Source organism: Pieris rapae, chromosome 11 (assembly GCF_905147795.1).
Source record: "Pieris rapae chromosome 11, ilPieRapa1.1, whole genome shotgun sequence".
Classification (NCBI taxonomy): domain Eukaryota; kingdom Metazoa; phylum Arthropoda; class Insecta; order Lepidoptera; family Pieridae; genus Pieris; species Pieris rapae.
Window position 1 is genome coordinate 1,287,333 of NC_059519.1, and position 19,608 is coordinate 1,306,940.

At 32.0% G+C, this 19,608-nt stretch overlaps 4 protein-coding genes across 7 annotated transcripts in view; 1 reads left to right on the plus strand and 3 right to left on the minus strand.

Annotated features, from left to right (window-relative positions):
* The window catches only part of LOC110999446 (syntaxin-1A), a 60,275-nt gene extending 53,898 nt beyond the window's left edge, over nt 1-6,377 (minus strand). For 2 of the 4 annotated variants that reach the window (XM_022268503.2, XM_045629971.1), the window contains exon 1: nt 6,145-6,376. In XM_022268503.2, the coding sequence (XP_022124195.1) occupies nt 6,145-6,177 (33 nt within the window). In that variant the 5' untranslated portion in view covers nt 6,178-6,376. Of the gene's footprint in view, nt 1-6,144 lie in introns of all 4 variants that reach the window. The other 2 variants (XM_022268504.2, XM_022268501.2) reach the window with 2 other exon arrangements.
* A 1,485-nt stretch (nt 6,378-7,862) lies between these two features.
* LOC110999455 (GTP-binding nuclear protein Ran) lies at nt 7,863-9,492 on the plus strand. The gene is made up of 3 exons (XM_022268513.2): nt 7,863-7,999; nt 8,357-8,807; nt 8,990-9,492. The coding sequence occupies exons 2-3, from the start codon at nt 8,382-8,384 to the stop codon at nt 9,203-9,205; spliced, it is 642 nt and encodes a 213-aa protein (XP_022124205.1). The 5' UTR covers nt 7,863-7,999; nt 8,357-8,381; the 3' UTR covers nt 9,206-9,492.
* A 984-nt stretch (nt 9,493-10,476) lies between these two features.
* Nucleotides 10,477-14,453, minus strand: LOC110999451 (elongation factor Tu, mitochondrial). Its single transcript, XM_022268509.2, has 8 exons — nt 14,251-14,453; nt 13,717-13,917; nt 13,350-13,516; nt 12,748-12,991; nt 12,152-12,343; nt 11,566-11,811; nt 11,236-11,356; nt 10,477-10,735 (listed from the first exon to the last, which is right to left on the minus strand). Exons 1-8 carry the CDS (start codon nt 14,288-14,290, stop codon nt 10,552-10,554), a joined length of 1,395 nt encoding a protein of 464 aa, XP_022124201.1. The 5' UTR covers nt 14,291-14,453; the 3' UTR covers nt 10,477-10,551.
* A 599-nt stretch (nt 14,454-15,052) lies between these two features.
* Nucleotides 15,053-19,454, minus strand: LOC110999453 (zinc finger CW-type PWWP domain protein 1). Its single transcript, XM_022268510.2, has 6 exons — nt 19,300-19,454; nt 19,123-19,218; nt 18,301-18,338; nt 16,926-17,110; nt 16,020-16,210; nt 15,053-15,575 (listed from the first exon to the last, which is right to left on the minus strand). Exons 2-6 carry the CDS (start codon nt 19,183-19,185, stop codon nt 15,282-15,284), a joined length of 771 nt encoding a protein of 256 aa, XP_022124202.2. The 5' UTR covers nt 19,186-19,218; nt 19,300-19,454; the 3' UTR covers nt 15,053-15,281.
* Between the last annotated feature and the right edge of the window lie 154 nt (nt 19,455-19,608).

Consider the following 19,608-nt stretch of genomic DNA (forward strand, 5'->3'; position numbering starts at 1 on the left):
AATTAAAACGCATTTTGTTTGTATATAATTAGAAATGTTATTAGTAACGACTGCAACTATCTCATATTTGCTCAAGCAAGACAGAAGGCGAACAATTTTGGTAAAATGTAAATGAAAAACTATCACTAACCCCTTTTAAAAATTCCATTTTCAATTAAACAGATGATATGTCATCTGACAAAGCCGTCTTACAGTCTCTAAGTAACACACTCACAAATAATCATGTAGATAAATGTAAGCTATTATTTTTTTCGTATGTAGTATCTAAAAATGCGGCGACGGCTTTATTAATATTAATTACATTAGATTAAAACAGTTCTGTTTAGAAGTACATTAACATCCACCATCAGTCTGTTGCACAGATCCCCGTAATCCAGGACGTTGGGCCTACTAAATGCTGTCTCCGATACTATCGACATATTTGTATGTTCGCAGTGAATTCACAGTAACGATATTGTGTATATTTTGTGTCTAATTTTTATGTACATTATTATATTCAATTAAATGTTTCTCCACATTGTCGTATTGGCATAGGCTGTAAAGATAATGTGTGTATTTATGAAATAAATAAACATTTTCTTGTACATATCATCCGAGCACATCCTGTGGCCTGTCTATCTCATTCAATGCTCGTTAAAACAAAAATGTTACTTCACAAATTCGAGGAAATTCGATCAGGAAACCAAGGTCAATTATACCATTTTAAATGAAAAGCGCTATAGAATTTTAGATGCAATCAGATTAAGTTCAAGGAAGAAAGTTGTTTAGATAAAACAATCGCGAAGAAAATTTTCATAGCTTTAACGTTTCTCAAGAAATATTTAAATTACTTACAACTTTGTAATTTGGATTCACGCTTTCTGTTTTTAATCATGTTGTTCCACTTGTTAGCCCAAATATTATATGAAAAATATTTTCATTTAAGTAAGTATGTGTGTAGAAAATTTTATATTTAAACATGAATTAACTTTATGTATTAATAAAGGACTTTTACGCCCAAACCTAATAACCTATCTCAATCCATTTTTTACCATCCAAATATTGATAAAACAGTGCCAATAACCAATCGACGGATTGTTATAGCCATCTGTCGAAACAAGCTATCCATGGTAGGTCAGATCGGTGTATGTGGATAGACCTTTGTATGAAAATGATAGTTCAATTGTGCCAATATTTAAAGATTACAGCAGTTTTTAAAATACTTAATTAAGAAGAAGCTATAAGCTTAAGAAGCTATTTTAATATGATTTGTACAGTTTTTTTGCTTAATTCGATTTATATTGTTTATCAAATATGAGTGTAAAGAGCGAAAAGATTACAGTCAATCCGTCGCCAAAAATGGATTGTCTTCGTAGAGTTTGATTATTGGGATGCTTATAGGAGATCGATCGACTTTCACGGTCTGATAATTAATCCACAATCTTAGATTGAAAACAATCTGAGGTTGTGGATTAATTATTGCGTTCGGGCGTTAGTTCGGCATCATAAGTCAATTTGCGCTTTACAAATGTACGCACATGTATACCGCAGGTTTGGTTTTCCGTCAAAACAAAAATTGCATTGGGATGATAATCACAAAAGCCGTTAAAAAACATAATTCCAACCTTATAAAGCTTGAAACAATGAAATCAGATATGATCAGAATAATTGAATCCCATTTTGACAGCTAACGAGTTTCAAATTAAAAGCTTATTATGATAATACCGGATAAAACGGAATTATTTAACATAACTTTACATAAAATTAACTTAATAAGAAAATTACATAACTTATAATCTGTAGTGACTCATAGTTTATCCATATTTGTTTTAGTTAAGTTTGTTTTTTTGTTAATGTTATTTGCCTGTTCTTCTCTTCCGTTCTGCGCCCTTGATTGGAAAACTGGCAGTTAATCTAAAATTAGAATCATTTAAAGTATATTTTGACGTTCATAAGTGTACATTATGTTACCTATATGAATAAATGATTTTTGATTTGATTTGTAGTTTCTCACTCCATGCGCTGTACCAAATGGCGTGTGGTGCGTTCGTTCGCTAAAAAATTACTAATAAGTACAACCGTAAATTGTACATTATGATCGATCTGAACCAATTACAACTGTATTTGTTCTTTAATTTCCCCATTCAAGGCCCTGTTCGGAGTGACGCAAGGATGACGGATGTCTATGAGTCAACCTGACGAAGGCCGGGCGCCGGATGCTGCCACAGCCGATAGCCCTTATCAAACCACACGATACTAATCACTATAAGTTACAAACTCTGCGGAAAATGTGGATTTGATATTTCGGGTTTGATCTATAATACGACGGTTTGTCACAAAGTAAATTTAACTATATTTATATATACGTCATGTGCTATTTGTCCCCTGGTTTTATATGAGGCCTATAGTACTTTTTTTAAACAACAAGGGGTTCTCTCAGTCGGGTTTTAATAAGTTTTAGAAGTTATTTTATTTTATTCCTTACTCAAAATAATTAATACAAGACTAATATGCTTTTTTTCTATTTATTAATAGTAATACAATGTCAGCATTGTACATTCAGACAGACAAAATGCCATGGGTTGCTTATACAAGAAAACCTACAGCTCACGAATTCTAAAAAATATAAGCTGTTTTTTTCTAAGTCGTAATGGATGTGAAGGTCGTGAATGGCTTGTGAGATCGGAATCGAAACTTAATGCGAATTATAATTACCGTATGTGTGTGTTGTGACGAACAGGAGTCTGACTTAGTGACCCTAAAGCTATTCAATCGACACAATATTTCAACGCTTCGAAGCAGTTACTGTTATTTTGCAATATAAAACCAACCGTTAAAGCGTTCATACTAAAAAATGAAACAACATATTTTAGGCTTAACGAAATTAAATCTAACGAAAGCACCGTACAAAAGCGAATGGACCCGAACGACCAATATTTAAGCCTAGACTTGTTTAAGCTATCTTAGAAGGTAAGAATGTAGGTATTAAGAATATCCATAGAGCAAAAAACACCTGAATCATGAGCATACCCACACACACACCTTTACGTACTTACTCCTACTTTTACATCATCACACAACACAGCCAAATTAAAAGTATCTCTTAGTTAAATCTATTTAATAATTTCTATTGTTTGTTCCCTTTTGTAAACCTATGAACATTTTTTCAGGTTGATATTATGTATCTATCTGGCTATATTGTTAATGTTATTATTTGTTATTATAAATAATTTATGTTAGCTGTACAAGTAATAAATAAATATATTAGGTTGGGGAAAGTCTTTTCGAATTATATATGAACTTGTTATCAAACCTCTTTGTCATTTTTGGTATCTGACTGGTTTTGTTATCATTAAAAGTTTAGATTTTAATGAAGGTACTTAATTACAAATTCAAATGGGAATTGAACACAAAACACTTTTTGGCGTATTGGAAAAAAGCTGGGTACACAAAGAAGCTCGATATTTGGGTACCTCACGAGCTCATTGTAAGAAACTTAATGAACCGTGATCTGATTCTTTAATACGACGTAATGAAACAGAACCATTTTTGAAGAAGCTTATAACGGGTGATGAAAAGTGGATCACGTTCGACAAGAACGTGCGAAAAAAGTCGTGGTCTAAGGCCGGTCAGGCTTCACAGACTGTGGCGAAACCTGGATTAACTCGCAACAAGGTGATGCTGTGTGCTAAGCTGTTCTGTTGCTCTACTGCGAAGAACTGATGAGATTAAAGCGAGAAGTTGAGAGAAAGCGGCCGGAATTAATCAACAGAAGGGGTGTGGTTTTTTTATCATTATGATAACGCAAGACCTCACACATTCAGCAAAAGTTGAGAGAGCTTGGCTAGGAAGTATTAATGCGTTGCACGTTGGACCTTATAGTCCTGACCTTGCACCTTCAGATTTCCACCTGTTTCGGTCTCCGAAAAATTCTTTAGACACTGTCAGGTTAACATCACGAGAGGACTACGAAAACCAATTCTCACGGTATTTTGATCAGAAGCACCAATATTTCTTATGGCAAAAATAATTATCGAACAAAACATACATTGTAGTTGCATGTAAATAGTAAACCTTCTTAAAAAATGTGAATTTTCTTTAAAAATTTTCCCCAAACTATTATATAATTTGAACGTCTCATCGAGAGCATTAGCAGCATATAATTTACAAAATTTTATATTTAAGTACTTACTATGTTTTAAAATACATACTGCACGCTTCGAAATCGTTCCAATTTATTTTGTTTTATTGCGTTCGCAGATCGCGAGTTCAGAGATAAAAATTGTAAAGAGGTCAAGTACTAAATTTCCTTTATGTTAAAACGCTGGCAGCATTTTACAAGCTCGGATAGCCAATTACTTCTGTCTGAGTGTCGCTAACCCTTACTAAGGCTTTTACGCAAGTTCATTCGATATAAGGCCTCTATCATAGAGGAAATGGTTAAGAAAATTCTAAAATTCAGTTTGATTCTTTCTGAAATGTAATTCTGGTGCGGGACTTAGGACCTGTTGGTAAACAGTATTTATCCAGATCGATAGTGGGCAGATCGGTTTTAAAGAAACCATCATTAAGTACTTTGTATGATGTGGTTAACTTAAATAAATAAGAAAAATAAATTTAATTGATCAATGTTGCCTATCAGAATAAAACTCAAAATATCCTGATATTATATAGAAATATCAATAAGTTTCTTATAAATTTTAATTTATAACATTAATGAGGTATGTATTTATTAAACATTTGTAAGGGGGGTAGCTTTTTCATAAATTTTTAGTACCTAATACCCTAAATATTTTTCAGGTATACAGTGATTGTAAAAAAATTTTTTTTTTTTTTGAGTTCCTTGCCAGTTTCTCTCGTCTTGTCAACAGACTTGATTTAGGCATGGAAAGTGAATTAAAATTTAGACATTCTAATTTGTTATAATTACATTTTAATTATATATACATACTCATATTGTGGTTCTGGTATTGTGTACCAGTATGTAGTATAATAAATTAATTTGGATTTGTACTATGCTTAAATTATAAGAATTATTAAAATTATTTTTTATTCAGTTTTACATATAGAACTGATTTTTGGTTAAAGTCTACAATTCAATACCTAACATAACCTAACCTAACCAAACTTGATAATAATTCGTTTTTTGGACAGTTATTTAAAATGAAATATTAATATACTAACCTAACCAAACTAGATAATAATTCGTTTTTTGGACGCTTAGATTAGTACATACTCAGAATAATCAAATTCAAGGTATTGAATTGTAAACCCAACCCCTAATTTATATTAATAAAAAAACTTACACAAGCATGTGTCACTTTCATATTAAAAAATTTAATATGCAAAACAGAAGTATCAAATAAACATAAAATGCAAAATCTTTGCTGATTTATGGCTTTCAGTAAAATAATTTATTCAAAGATCTTGGTACAATAACCGGGTATAAGTATACATTTCTACCTTAAGTGTATAAATTCTTCTCTTTTAGATGGTGTTAAAAATCATCCCCTAAACAATCTGAGAAATGATAAAAATTAAAAAAAGAATTTTTTCCAACCTAGTCCAATTGATTGTATAAAGCAACTTATCACACTAATTCTAGTAAATAATAATGTTTTATAATTGCATCATGAGCAAAATTTCTTATCATATATAAGGTAAATAATCATGCTCAAAGAATCTCTACTTCCTTATGGTTTAAATGGGAAATAAAATCAAGTGATTATATAAAATGGAATGAATTCACAGATAAACAAACAGTAATAATTGCTTTCACAAAATTTCATTTAGTCAAAGTGGATATGGACCATCTAAAAATTAAGTGTGAATTATATCACCAACAAGGTTACATTCAAATATTTCCTGATGAGTCAAAGCTTGTAAGGTCCGGGCAAGAATAAATCGATGTAGGCGTTATTGGTAAAACCCACTGAATGCAACAACTGTTTAAAGTAACCACAGACTGTCTAGGGTCATTCTAAACATTTACGGGTGGGGCGATAAGAATCCTATTAGATAAGTATCTGCCTTATAGTGAAGAGTCTTTCCTAACAGTTAATCTGCAGTAAGAGACGCATAGTTTAAATGCTACTTCTTTGTGATTTCGAGGTCATTCGAATACGATTGGTTATCTAGGACTTGCCAAAGTAAAACACCGCTTACCGCTTGTAGCGCCGCAAACCTGTCCTTCGTCATCCTTTACAGAAAATCACACACCAAATAAAGGTTTTATCTTATTACACAATCCCATTCACAGATATTTTCTTAACGAACGTCACTAAACTAAAGGACACGAACACTAGTTCACTTCACTCAAAAAATCGATACAACGAACGAACGAAACTTCTATCCGTCAGTAAACTGAAGAAAATTTTCACGAAACAACATGTGGTGTTGCTAGTTTCCATTTATATTTTACCAAGTAGATTGACTCTGCTTTTGACAAAACTAGCTAACTGGTAGCGTGAATTTTTTATGTTAAACACATGTGATTAATAATTTATAACATATATTCATAAAAATAACTGATTTGAAAAAAAACATGATTAAGGTAAACGTGGTTTCAAGCTGAGAAGGAATGCGTGGATTTAATATTTTTTGGAATTTAGGATTCTGCGATTCTGCGGTAAATTTTGAGAGGTGATAATTGTAAAACAAATCTTCCATGAAAGAATATTAAGACGATTATAAAAAAACATTATTTGTTATCTTCTTATTTAATGTGTGTTTTTAATATATGTATTTATTTATTTTATTTATTATCAACTTGATAATACAAGTGACACAATTCAATAAAAAAGAGAGCATCTGGCTTTAAATATTTCGAGCGATCTCTCCCTCTCTTATTTATACAAAACTAATGGAACAAAACAAAGCAATTAAAACATATGACTCACGATCATTTAAGATCAGTTAGTAGTTAGTTAGTAGCGAATAGGGATAGGAAGTGAATTCCATAGCCTCACTGTAGAGACCTAGAAGAAATAATAACTGTTAGGGTTTCTTATTATTATTAGCTATTGCTATGGGCTCCCTAAAATTTTAAGAAACAGTTTTAGGATTGAACAAGATGGAATATAGGAGACGTAAGCATCACATAAAAAAAAATTAGATAATTGGTGCGATTTGCCGAATAGTAGCTGTCTAGTCGCTAACTTTGAGGAACCAGCTGCCGAGTATTTCCGAACCAATTCGACTTAGGGTCCTTCAAGAAAAGAGTGTACCAATTCTTAAAAGGCCGGCAACGCACTCGTGAGCCCTCTGGCATTGAGAGTGTCCATGGGCGGCGGTACCACTTAACATCAGATGAGCCTCCTGCCCATATGCCCCCTGTTCTATAAAAAAAAATAACTACAAAAGTGGCCGGCACATAACTATCAATATAATCATTTATAGAATAATACGATATTATTTCTAAAATGTTAAGTACTTAATTTATAAGCTTTTTTTTATATTTTCATAAGAAAATATATGATTATATGTAGTTTATTTTCGTTTATAACCTCATCAAGTTGGGTAACTTATTTTGTACAGCATTTATTAAAAAAATAGCACTGTTGCATCTTGTTTGCCTATATGTATCAGTTTCCTAAATTCAGCCTGAAATAAGGTAATTTTTATACGTCTAGCAGCACCTGATTATAGATGGCGCCAAAGGTTGTGACTTATGACGTCAGTATTGCGGATATGAGTAAAAAAGAGTAGAAGAGGATCATATCAATTACTTTTAAATAACATATTTTAATAATATGTCTCGAAATAGTAATGAAATGTTTAAAAATACATAAAAATAAAAAATAAAGTTTTGAACTAAACTGTTAAAGACAAATTCATAGCAAGAAATATAAATATATATTTAAATACAATTTTGGTCACTCAATTGACTGCAGCTGTCATCTAGACTGTCGTTCAGTTGCCGATGTCAGAGTTTTCTTCCGTTTAGTCAAGTGACGCCATTGTGAGCCGTAACGACTTTTAAGACCACGGAGTTTAATCTCGAATTTCTTAGTTAATCTTGGTAAATAGTGCTTTCAAATATTGTGATTAAGTTCTATATACTTAATTCTTTCGAGTTATGATTGTATTTATTTAATAAGTTATGTAATTATAGTGTAATTCTCGCTTGTGTTCGGTACTATCAAGCTAAATTCCTGTGAGGATAATTGAGCGCCATTTGATCAAAAACTTGAAATTACTTCTTGTCAGTTCTCATTTGTTTTAAGAACAATTTAAATCTAGATATAGTGTTTTTTATCAGTATAACTACTAAAAATACTGTTTCGTAACGTAAACAAAAAAGTCATACGCATTATCTTTTCAAGATGTTGTCATGCTTTCTATTTTTGTAATGTTAATTATTTGTGTATTTTTTCAGGAGAGTACCAAGTAAATATTTAAAAATGACGGATGATATGCCCACTTTTAAATGTGTATTGGTCGGAGATGGAGGTACTGGAAAAACTACCTTTGTGAAACGCCACTTGACTGGAGAGTTCGAGAAACGATATGTCGCCACACTCGGTGTTGAAGTTCATCCCCTTGTTTTTCACACCAACCGAGGCCCTATCAGATTTAACGTGTGGGATACAGCTGGACAAGAGAAATTTGGTGGACTCAGAGATGGCTATTACATACAGGGTCAATGTGCTATCATTATGTTTGATGTAACCTCCCGTGTCACATATAAAAATGTACCGAATTGGCATAGAGATTTAGTCAGAGTGTGTGAAGGTATCCCCATTGTACTTTGTGGTAACAAAGTGGACATAAAGGACAGGAAAGTTAAAGCTAAGACTATTGTATTCCACAGGAAAAAGAACTTACAGGTAATACATACTTTTCATTAATAACTCCATGCTATTGTTTTGTAAATATATAATTTCATGTGTGATTCATGTTAATTTAATACCTATGAGATACTGTCTTTAAATTTTTTTGTTTTCTAATCAAAATTAAGTTTGAAATCTTCACTCATTATTGTAATTTAATATTCACTTTTCTGTTCTAGTACTATGACATCTCTGCTAAATCAAATTACAACTTTGAAAAGCCCTTCTTATGGCTAGCAAGAAAGTTGATTGGTGATGGAAACCTTGAATTTGTGGCTATGCCTGCCCTTGTTCCACCGGAAGTTACTATGGACCCACAATGGCAAAACCAAATTGAAAAAGATCTTAAAGAAGCTCAAGATACTGCTCTCCCAGAGGAAGATGAAGACTTGTAAATAAAAACTTAGTTCAAATCCAGTGAAGCTAAAAAAAACAACAGTTTTTTCATCATAACTTTGAAATTGGCTCATGCGCTAATCATTAAGCTATGTCCTGATCTGTTGAAATTCATTCTTTGTATTATTTTTATTGTATTTTTAGTATTAAATGAATAAGATTTTGGAAATGTTGCTTGTGATGTATTGTCCAATACAGGCACCAATAAATGTAAAACTAGAGGTTTGTATCCTAACATTTTGTTAACTTCATCTATTCCATTTTTTTTTGTTACAATTAAACATTTTAAAAATAAATTGTGGTGATACTTTTTCAATAAAGTTATAAAAATAAAAGGTATTTTGTTTAAACAAAGTAACAAATCCTATTAACCTAACCTATTTCATTGTAAGTACCTACTAAATAATGATGAGTCATCTTGCATCATACTTTTAACTACAATACCATAATAAATATTAGATGTTGCTTCCTTTTTAATCAAATACAAAAACAGTAATATTCAAAACTATGGAAGGTTAAAACATCCTAAAATACAGCCGTAATTCCTTCTCCAAGTGCCTCTCCATTACTGGAGGTTGGCCGTCAGTTTTCTGAACCGCGTCTTGTCCTGCGCCAGATGCAGCAACTCTTCTGCATTTGCAATACCTACCCCTCCACTCCCTGACGTTGCGAAGCCATGACTTTTTCCTTCGACCAACACGCCGTTTTCCCCATTATTATTAGTTGAAGGAGGTGGTAGCGGTCCGCATAAGTTTTTTCACCATTCCAACTCGTCTCAGAACCTCCTCGTTAGTGACCTTCTGGATCCAGCTGATACGAAGCATGCGACGATAGCACCACATCTCAAATGCTTCTAAGCGCCGGCGGGTATCTTCTTTAATTGTCCAAGCTTCACAGCCGTACAGGACAATTGGCCATATGTAACAAAGGAGAACTCTGACTCGGAGTTTAATGGTCAAGTGACCATAATTGATAACAGTGATCATTTTTGGTCAAACAATTTGATTATTTCATTTTAATCTATATAATACATTTTTGCACCGATTCTACAAATAACGATTGCGATCTCGACTTCACATCATCAGTGCAACAGAGTGGATTGTATCTGCACTAAGACGCACATTCAGTCCATTTGCCACTGCTATTGGAAGCTTCAGAATCAAGATTCTCATTGAATAATTAGAAACACTAATTTCATCTCTGAACATGATTTTCAACAGCCAGAAGTGGAGAAAGTATGGTTAGTAAAGTAGAATAATAAATACTAAGAAAGGGTCTGTTACACCTTTATTTTAAATGCATAATACAATAAACTACAATCCTATTCTTAATACTATAAAACTGTTCATTTCTTCGCGGCAGCCTTTTCCCTAGCCTTCTTTCCTTCTAGAAGCTTGAGTCTATCTTCTTCTGAAAGGTCTTTGTTGATCTTGGTGATAACACCAGTTCCCAGAGTCATGTCACCAAGTCTCAATGTAAACCTTTGTCCAGTTTCGCAAACCATGGGTTTGAGTAGTCTTAGCTGTAATCTAAAAAAAAAATCTTATAGAACAATATATATATATATACTTATAAACTATATATTTACTACTAATATTTCAGGAGCAACAGTATACAAGTATGAACCATGCTTTTCAAGCATTTATGATTTGAGCTCTATTAAATTTAAGATTGTACATGTATAGTAAATAAAATGGAATTTTGTGTATATATCATAATATCACATTTGAAATACGTGAATTATTACTATTTTTACAGTTATTATTTCCAAAATATTTTTTTAATGTGGTTATTATTTTTTATGAATATTGATAATTTGCATTATATATCTGTTATATAAACATATTGTGTAGATTGCTATGCGGAACCCATTTCTAGACGTAGGCTTTTGTAGTATAATCCTTTTTAATTTATTCAACGTCATTTCTTTAAAAAATAATAAAAAAATCTAAAGTTTAAACTGTCTGTGACAGAATAGCTGAAGTACATAGTGAAATTTTCGAAGTCATCATAAATATTGAATACTCACGAAGAATCTTCTCCTGGCATGACCATCTCCTTATCAGGAATAGTGACTTGAGTAGCACAATCCCATGTCATTGAGAACATTTGCAGTTGAATGAATGATGTGAATGGTTTTGCACGACCACCTTAAATAAATTACGTAAAATGCAATTAAAACCCTAATTTGATTTATTTTTATATTTATAGCTAACTCTTGTAAATCCTCCATATGTGAGAATAGGAAATAAGAGAGAGTTGAAAATAATAATATAGTTCTTAAATAAGTACCGCTTTTTAACTGAATATTACAGATAAAAGTACAGTCACAGGACCTTATTAAAATATTAAAACAAACCTTCTTCCTTGCTGAGGATATAAACGGCGGCTTCAATATTGTCATGGGCCTTAACAGTTCCTGGCTTGGCCATTACCATTCCACGTTTAATCTGTTCTCGCTTAATGGATCTAACTAAGGCACCCAATTGATCACCAGCCTGTGCTTCTTCTAGTGTTTTATGGAACATTTCCACTCCAGTCACTGTTGTTTTCATCACTTTACCATGACCAACAATTTCACACTCTGTACCTTTCTTTAATACACCTGAAAATATAAAATATTTGAATAGCACTTTATTTGATTATAAAATCTCCATCTTCCGTAAGAATTAGTTTCTTACATCACTGTTAGTGCAAATGAGTATTTTAGTTCAAAGTGTAATTTTGTTACAAATAAAATCTCAGTAACAATATAACCACAATTATACATTTTCGTAATGCATTTGTAATCAATTATACAAGCAAGATATTGAATCTATTCAAATAAATTTTACCAACTGATATACTCCTATAACCCTTTTTATACCTTTGATGAATGTCAACATTGTTAAAGGAAGTATGAGAACATAGTGTCTAATCATGCTTTGAATTCTATTAATAAATACCTCTGTGCAAACGTCCTGTAACAACTGTTCCACGTCCTGGTATTGAGTGCACAGACTCTACGGGCAACAGGAATGGCTTGTCCAGTTCTCTAATTGGAGTTGGAATGAAAGCGTCCACTTCGTCCAATAGCTGAGTGATAGCATCAGCACCAATTTCTGGACTTTTACCATCTAGTGCACATAAAGCTGATCCTGTAATGTAAATATAACAATTCTCCATTAATAATATTTTTTTTATTTTCTTCCATACTAAAAATAACCCTCAAATTTAATATTGTCCCTATAATAAGACTGCCAGCCAATAAATAAATTAATATTGTCTAATTTATGCTAGTTGGTTTGTTTTAACAATGTGTATTTATGTTTTGTTTAATTAATTTAAGCTAAATTTGTTTTATGTATAGCTGAAGAGTTTACCTATAAGTTTTGTGTTTCTAATAGTTCATGGCAAGTTCAATTTGCTATGTTTGAAAAGCAAACAAGTTTATATCAAGTAAATAGGTGATATTTTGCAAACTAAACATGTTATTTCCTACAGTGATTAATAGTTTCAAACTTCAGGTAAATGAACTGTAGTTATACAAACTTTATCTCACCTTTGATAACAGGTATTTTATCACCGTCATATCCCATCTCAGACATCAACTCTCTAATTTCCATCTCCACTAGTTCTACCATCTCTGAATCAGCAGCATCTACTTTATTAATAAATACTACTACATGTTGAATACCAATCTGCTTAGCAAGCAATAAATGTTCTCTTGTCTGTGGCATAACACCATCTGTTGCTGCAACTACAAGAATTGCACCATCCATTTGGGCTGTTCCAGTAATCATATTCTGGAATTTGATAATGAATTGATATTGTTAAAACAGACTAGTCTTGATTGCCCTATAAGAGTTTGAAATTAATTATTAGACATTAAAATCTATAGGAAATGATAAAACTAAAGGTATACAGTGTCTTGCGAAGGTGAATGTGGGTAAAATTATGTGTGTGCATGCAGCTTGACAGTAACAACATTTATTATACAAGTTGCATAAATTAAATTTATTGTATAATGAATGGTAAAAAAAATTTAATTAATAAAAATGCTGAATACATATTTTTTTATGAAAAAAATGAGCAATGGCTCCTTGAGCATAGACAAGAATGTAAAATAGTAATGAAGCAGATACCTGAAATTAATTAGTTTACCTTAATATAATCAGCATGTCCAGGGCAGTCAGTATGACCATAATGCCTCTTTTCTGTTTGATACTCAACATGAGCAACATTGATAGTGATACCACGGGCCTTTTCTTCTGGGGCATTATCAATATCTGTGTAGCCTTTACTCTGTGCTAGGTTGCGGTCGGCCAACACTAAGTAATCAAAATGAGAATTGCCTTACAATTATCAACATAATATTATACTACCACAAACACTAAAGTACCAAATTATGCTATCAAATGTGAATACTAATTATACTATATCAATTAATATTATTTAACCTATAGATGTATCTTAATATTGTAAATCAATAATACAAAATATTTTTTTTAGTATATGAACTATGAAATACCTCTAGTTATAGCAGCAGTTAATGTGGTTTTTCCATGATCTACATGGCCAATAGTACCAACATTACAGTGTGGCTTTGTTCTCTCAAATACTTGTTTTTCAGCATAATTTCTACGAAGTATAATACTTAGAGGTGTTAGTGCGGGTGTTCCACTGACACGTACATTTGCACATGGGGTTTGCTTCAGAAATACTTTCAGTGCTAAAAATAAATAAGATTTAAGAGGCAAGTGCAAATTTCTTATACGAAATGAAACTAGGTAGAACTGCAACGTTAAATCATATCTTAATCTTAATGCATTCATCATGGTCTAATAGTTAATGTCTCTTACAAAAAGATTTCTGAAAAAACCGAGACTATTCCTTCAAACGTAGAGAATGAAAACATTTACATAATATGTCGCATAGTGCGAATGTGAATATTGAACATCATACATTCAACATACTAATTTGTTATATTTCCGCATAAAATAACTGTATAATAAATGGAAAAAATCGTGTTATTTAAACTAGAAAAAAGCTCATAAGGTCTCACCTGGGTTAACCAAACTTTTAGCGAATGATATTGTCGCCATGGTTGTGTCAATACCACTGTATTGAAGAAAAAATATAGTTATTTGGTTTTACTACAAATACGTCGAGAAAGAAAAACCCTATTTATTTAATATTTTCTGAAATCAATATCGTATGAAATTTAGAACTCCAACCTTAAAATCTTTATTCTCTAATCTATTTACAGATAAAAAATAATGACATAGTACGAATAATGTAGACTATAAACTACGGTAGAAAGTTGGAAACATAGATTTCACCCGGTACCTTTGTCGTTAATAGCAGATTATTATGTATGTATGTATGTAATGAATTGTGATGAATGCACCATGAGCGGTAACTGCACTGCATTTTTTGCATAAAATATAATGCAGCTATGCATTATTATGGCTTTCAATGAAATTTAAAAATAGCGTAAATTTTACGCAACTTATCAACGTATTTATTTGTTGCAAGGGAGGTGCTGATCTTTCTCTGAACTAAGTGAAGTGTTATCGACTAGTCTAACAACAAAATTGCCCAATTAGCTATGGTGAAGGAGTTAAAGACAAATGGTAGTAGAAGCGTTGAAGTCTTTTGAAGGTCTTATTATACTTTTAGTACATATACGCAAACATGCCTCAACGAAAAATCTTACGTGACGGTACTTTAACGTTACTAACATTATCTGCCTCAGTATACTTTATGTGCGTACAAGTAAATAGACAATAAAACACGTAATTATTACTTAATCAAATTTATTAGAAAAACAAAAGTTAAATCACAAAATACACCAATCATTCACATAGTGACTGAATCAATGTATTTACTTAAGTAAAACCATGGAATAGTTTTTGTAACTATTAAATATATTAAACATGCAACCTTATAATCAACTTTAAAAAATGTTTAGCATATAAAATTATATTGAGTTAAAATGGGATACTCATATGGTCGGTCCTTTACCAAAAAACATAGAAATAGTATTAGTCTAAAGTTATAATATGCACTAGGCCCTAGGGTATTTAATATTAATCAATAAGTGTTTAATTTTGCGTTGTATTGATCTAATTCTTCTTGAGTAAAATTTCTCGGTTCCTTAATGGGTCCATTGTAGCGACTTATAAAAGAATATTTTTTTAGTCGCATGGGGAAATCTAAAGCTTCACACTCTTCGGCTTGCTGTAAAGAGCGATTTAATCGGCTTTTGAGAAGTTTTTCTTTACAATTCCGCACTTTAGCCTTGTTGGGAGCGAATGGTAAAATATATTTTGCAGAAATCCAAGCTCTCGTAGTAGTATCGTCGAAAAATGTTACGTTGTAGTGACTCTGCAATATAACGTATAGGTTAAGGACCAAAAAAACCAATATGCATCGAAATACACAGATTACATGCAAGAAGTGGCCGTAAAATTTATTCAAAACCTATTATTATTATTTTTTTCTTTTTATTGTTTTTAATATCTCATTTTAATTTTTTTTTCTTTGATTATTGTTATTTTGAGTGGTTATATGTGTGTGTTTTATTTGTAATAAATGTTATGTCTATCTGTCTGTTAATGGAACTATTTCGGTTTGTGTCAAATGCCACATACCTAAATAGGTCTATTAAAATATAGCACAAAAATATATAGGTATATATTATATATGTATATTTGTGCTATATTTTTTCGTCGTTATACCTTAATACATAAATGAAATAATTGTGTATATAAAACGATTTGAATAGCACCCATGTCTCAGGTCCCGCTGGAGTGAATTTCATGGCCTTACCGGTATATCACAGAGCCCATCAATCCAATAGAACTGTTCCGTATCAGGATCGTCATCCACCATAGCGGGCCACCAAGGCCAATCCCCAAAGCGAGCGATTACTATTGAGCCCACCGAATATTCACTATGTAAAAGATCAGCTTCTACATGTAAGGGAATTTCTTCTTCTGGTACTGAGCAATCAGATATATCTGTATTTGAACTATACTTTTAGTATTATTTTGCCTTAAAGGTGCGTTTTAACTCTGATAGCCAAAAAAATTCGGATATGGACCTTTATCTCCAGTTCGGTTTTGTTCTTTATAATAGAGGTAATTTTGTGGTTATATGTATAATGATTTAAACGGGCTTGGTCCTAAAAACTGACCGTAATGCACATAATAGAAATTTAAAATCTCGTTACTACCCCACGGTCTAAAATCCAAAATAAATATAAAATTCGCAGTTGAATAGGATCTTATGATTTAGGTATAATACTTTAATAATGATAAAAAAAATTAAGGTGCGCAAGATTTTATAATATATATCATGTGTATATGTCTGTGATTTATACAGAACTGAACGCTGAAGGCACGCCTATCCAGGGGATTATTATTCAACCACCGCTTACATTAACCGATATTGCTTGTTATTTGTATTTGAAGATGACAGGCAAGAATTTCTACTCCTCTGCTGTTTTTATGAGAAACTACGAACCAAGTCGCGCAAAGCGGCACCCGGAGATATCCACAACGACGGGGTAAAACTCCCGCGTGTTTCTAGATGAGGGTTGTTTGAAAGGGATATTGCAGAGATATTCCAGGTCTAAAGAAGCGTAATGAATTGAGAAGTCCTATTTTATAAAGTATTTCTTAACATTTATATTGTGTTCTAAAATAAAAACAAAACTAATATTTAAACACTAACCTGGGTGTAATTTACAATACCAGTTATCTGGCAATTGTTGTCGCTCGAACACATTAGGCATATGCCTCCATTTGTTACAGGAGTCACATTGTACCCAAAGGCTAGATTCAATTCGGCGTTCTTGGAACCATAACATTCTCTCAAATTGGGTCAATTCGTCTGGGGGCTGACTGAGAAGCTCTTGGCTAAAGTAAATTACATTTAGATTTTTTTAATTTAACATTAACGTGATTGTTTTTAACTTTTTTTCATTGATGTAAGATGCAGTGCCGGATTAGGCCAGCGTGGGGTCTGTAGCAAATTCTATCAAGGAGCTCTTCTCAAGTTTAGTGTATTATATAAAGCAAATAAATATTTTTGGATTTAATATAGCAAATATAGAAATGGTAACACTTTCAATTAGACTTATTTAAGCAAATCATGATATATTTTGCTCAAAGTGAGATGATTAAGACATTCTTATAAATAAATAATAATCTGGCCATTTGAAAGGTCGATGTCGTATAGATGCTAGTCTAAATATATCGATTGTAATTAAACTTTTGAACATTACGGTAAAAAGTTTGTAAAGTACCTACTTATTTTTAGGATTAAACGTGACTAATTAGATTCTTTAGAATTTTGATTTTTAAGTGGAAGTGCAAGATAGGCGTTGCTATGTGAATTCATATTTTTTATTACAGATACGTAGGAGCGCGAGGCCCCTAAATTCGCGGGGTCCGTAGTATTTGCTACTCTTGCTACGTGGCTAATTCGGCACTGGTAAGATGTTGTTGAGACGCCTAAAGAGAGTTAAAATTTTTGAGGTAATATTCCTAGTGGAGAGAATATTTTACACAACGCACAATTCAACATAGCACCTACGTGGAATGTTCTTACCGTCCCACTACACCCCACCAGTTTTCGCCATGAATGCGACAGGACGATCAGTAAATTAAATACTACATTGTCATTTATTAAACTTAAATTATATTTCTTTTACTAACCTACGGATATAGAACCAAAAAAATATACCCACATTTAACCCCTTTTTTGATAAACGTTGATATTATAAATAATTAATAGCTACCTCCTATCGCCAGTATTGAAAGATTACTTGAATTTTTTATGCAGTTAGTACGTCACTATGACGTCATTACAGCGAGGGTCTAGGTGACTTCTGTGTGTAGTAGTGTCACAACATTATAGAACACTGAGACTGTTAATTAACATTATGTACTATATTTAGACAACATAATGTTAGTTATTAGCCATAATTATTGTATTTATTGACTATATTGTAATTTATGTAAAGTCGCACTCTCTTTTGTGAAATTGTAGAAAAAAAGTTGTGTTGTAAATATTATTAATTGTTATAGAGACAAATAAAACACACATCTGAGAAGCCATTGAGCGTATGGATGATGATATAACCTGGAAAGAAAAATATATAAACTGATTTCCTATAGAACAAGACGTATTTTTAAAATTATTCTACGCGACTACTGTTGTGAATTTTATATCCGCTCTTGTGTGCATACATCATAAATTATGATTCATAATCGCGCTTAGGTACTCTTTGGCCATTTTTTACAAACCCTCTCACCTTACTCACAATGGGAACACTTGAACACTTCACACCATAATAGAATTACTTGTTAAATTGATTGTAAATTAAAACATAAGTTTTATAGTTTTTTAGTTATAAGTTTCGCCAATAAGTCATGTACTTGATGCTAGAGTTTTTGTCCAATATATTTAAGGGGTTAGGCGCTGTATGCTGAAATACAGGTTCACACCTAGTTCAGCGTCAGATAAACTTGACTAATTTTGTTTATATAACTAGCGCAATTAGATAGTTAGAAGAGAAGTTTTTCGAAGTGTAATATTTATTTAATTATTTTTTCAGACCCCTCTATAAATTCAAATGGGTAATAATCTAATCTAAATTTGCGTGTATTATTCCACGGCTCTTTAAACAAATAATGATAATGTAGGTACTGTTAATCTACCTTCATCTACGATCAATTAGAGACCTTATTAATCAAACTGGCATATTCTATCCACCACGACCAACCAGACTGTATGAGTGTATGTTTAGTAACAATCATCATCCTATTTTAGTCTACAGGTCTTAGTAGGTTCGCAATAGTTTACCAATTTTCAGTGTTTATATTACTTTCTTTGAATTATAATTGAAAATACATAATACATTTACCTCTGGTTGCGATGCATTTTCCGGCTCTGAGGGTGTGCCCGTAGGTAAATCTACTTTATCCATTTCTGGACCTTCAGACTTTTCACTGCTGAAATACTGTAAAGAAGATAATTTATTGCACACGCAATTCATTTCGTTAGTTAAAAAAGTCATAATACGAATATTTTGTATTCTCACTTAAGATTTTTATGGTTTTCTGATGTTTTTCTATTCTTAGGAATCTATAATTGAAGCGCAATTTCTAAGATAGCTTAAGTTCTTTATTTCCCGTTGTTAGATTTTATTTTCCCTCCAACTTTAGTAACTAAATAAAAAAGGCGCGAAGTCTATTTGTCTGTGGTTTGGCTGTGAGACTAATTTAATTTAATATAATTTTGCAAATTTATGTTAGTTGGCATTAAATTTAAATTATTTTATAACTTTCAATTTTATCTCATTATTAACATTTATTGAGAAAAAAATACTAAATATGTAAATATACAATTA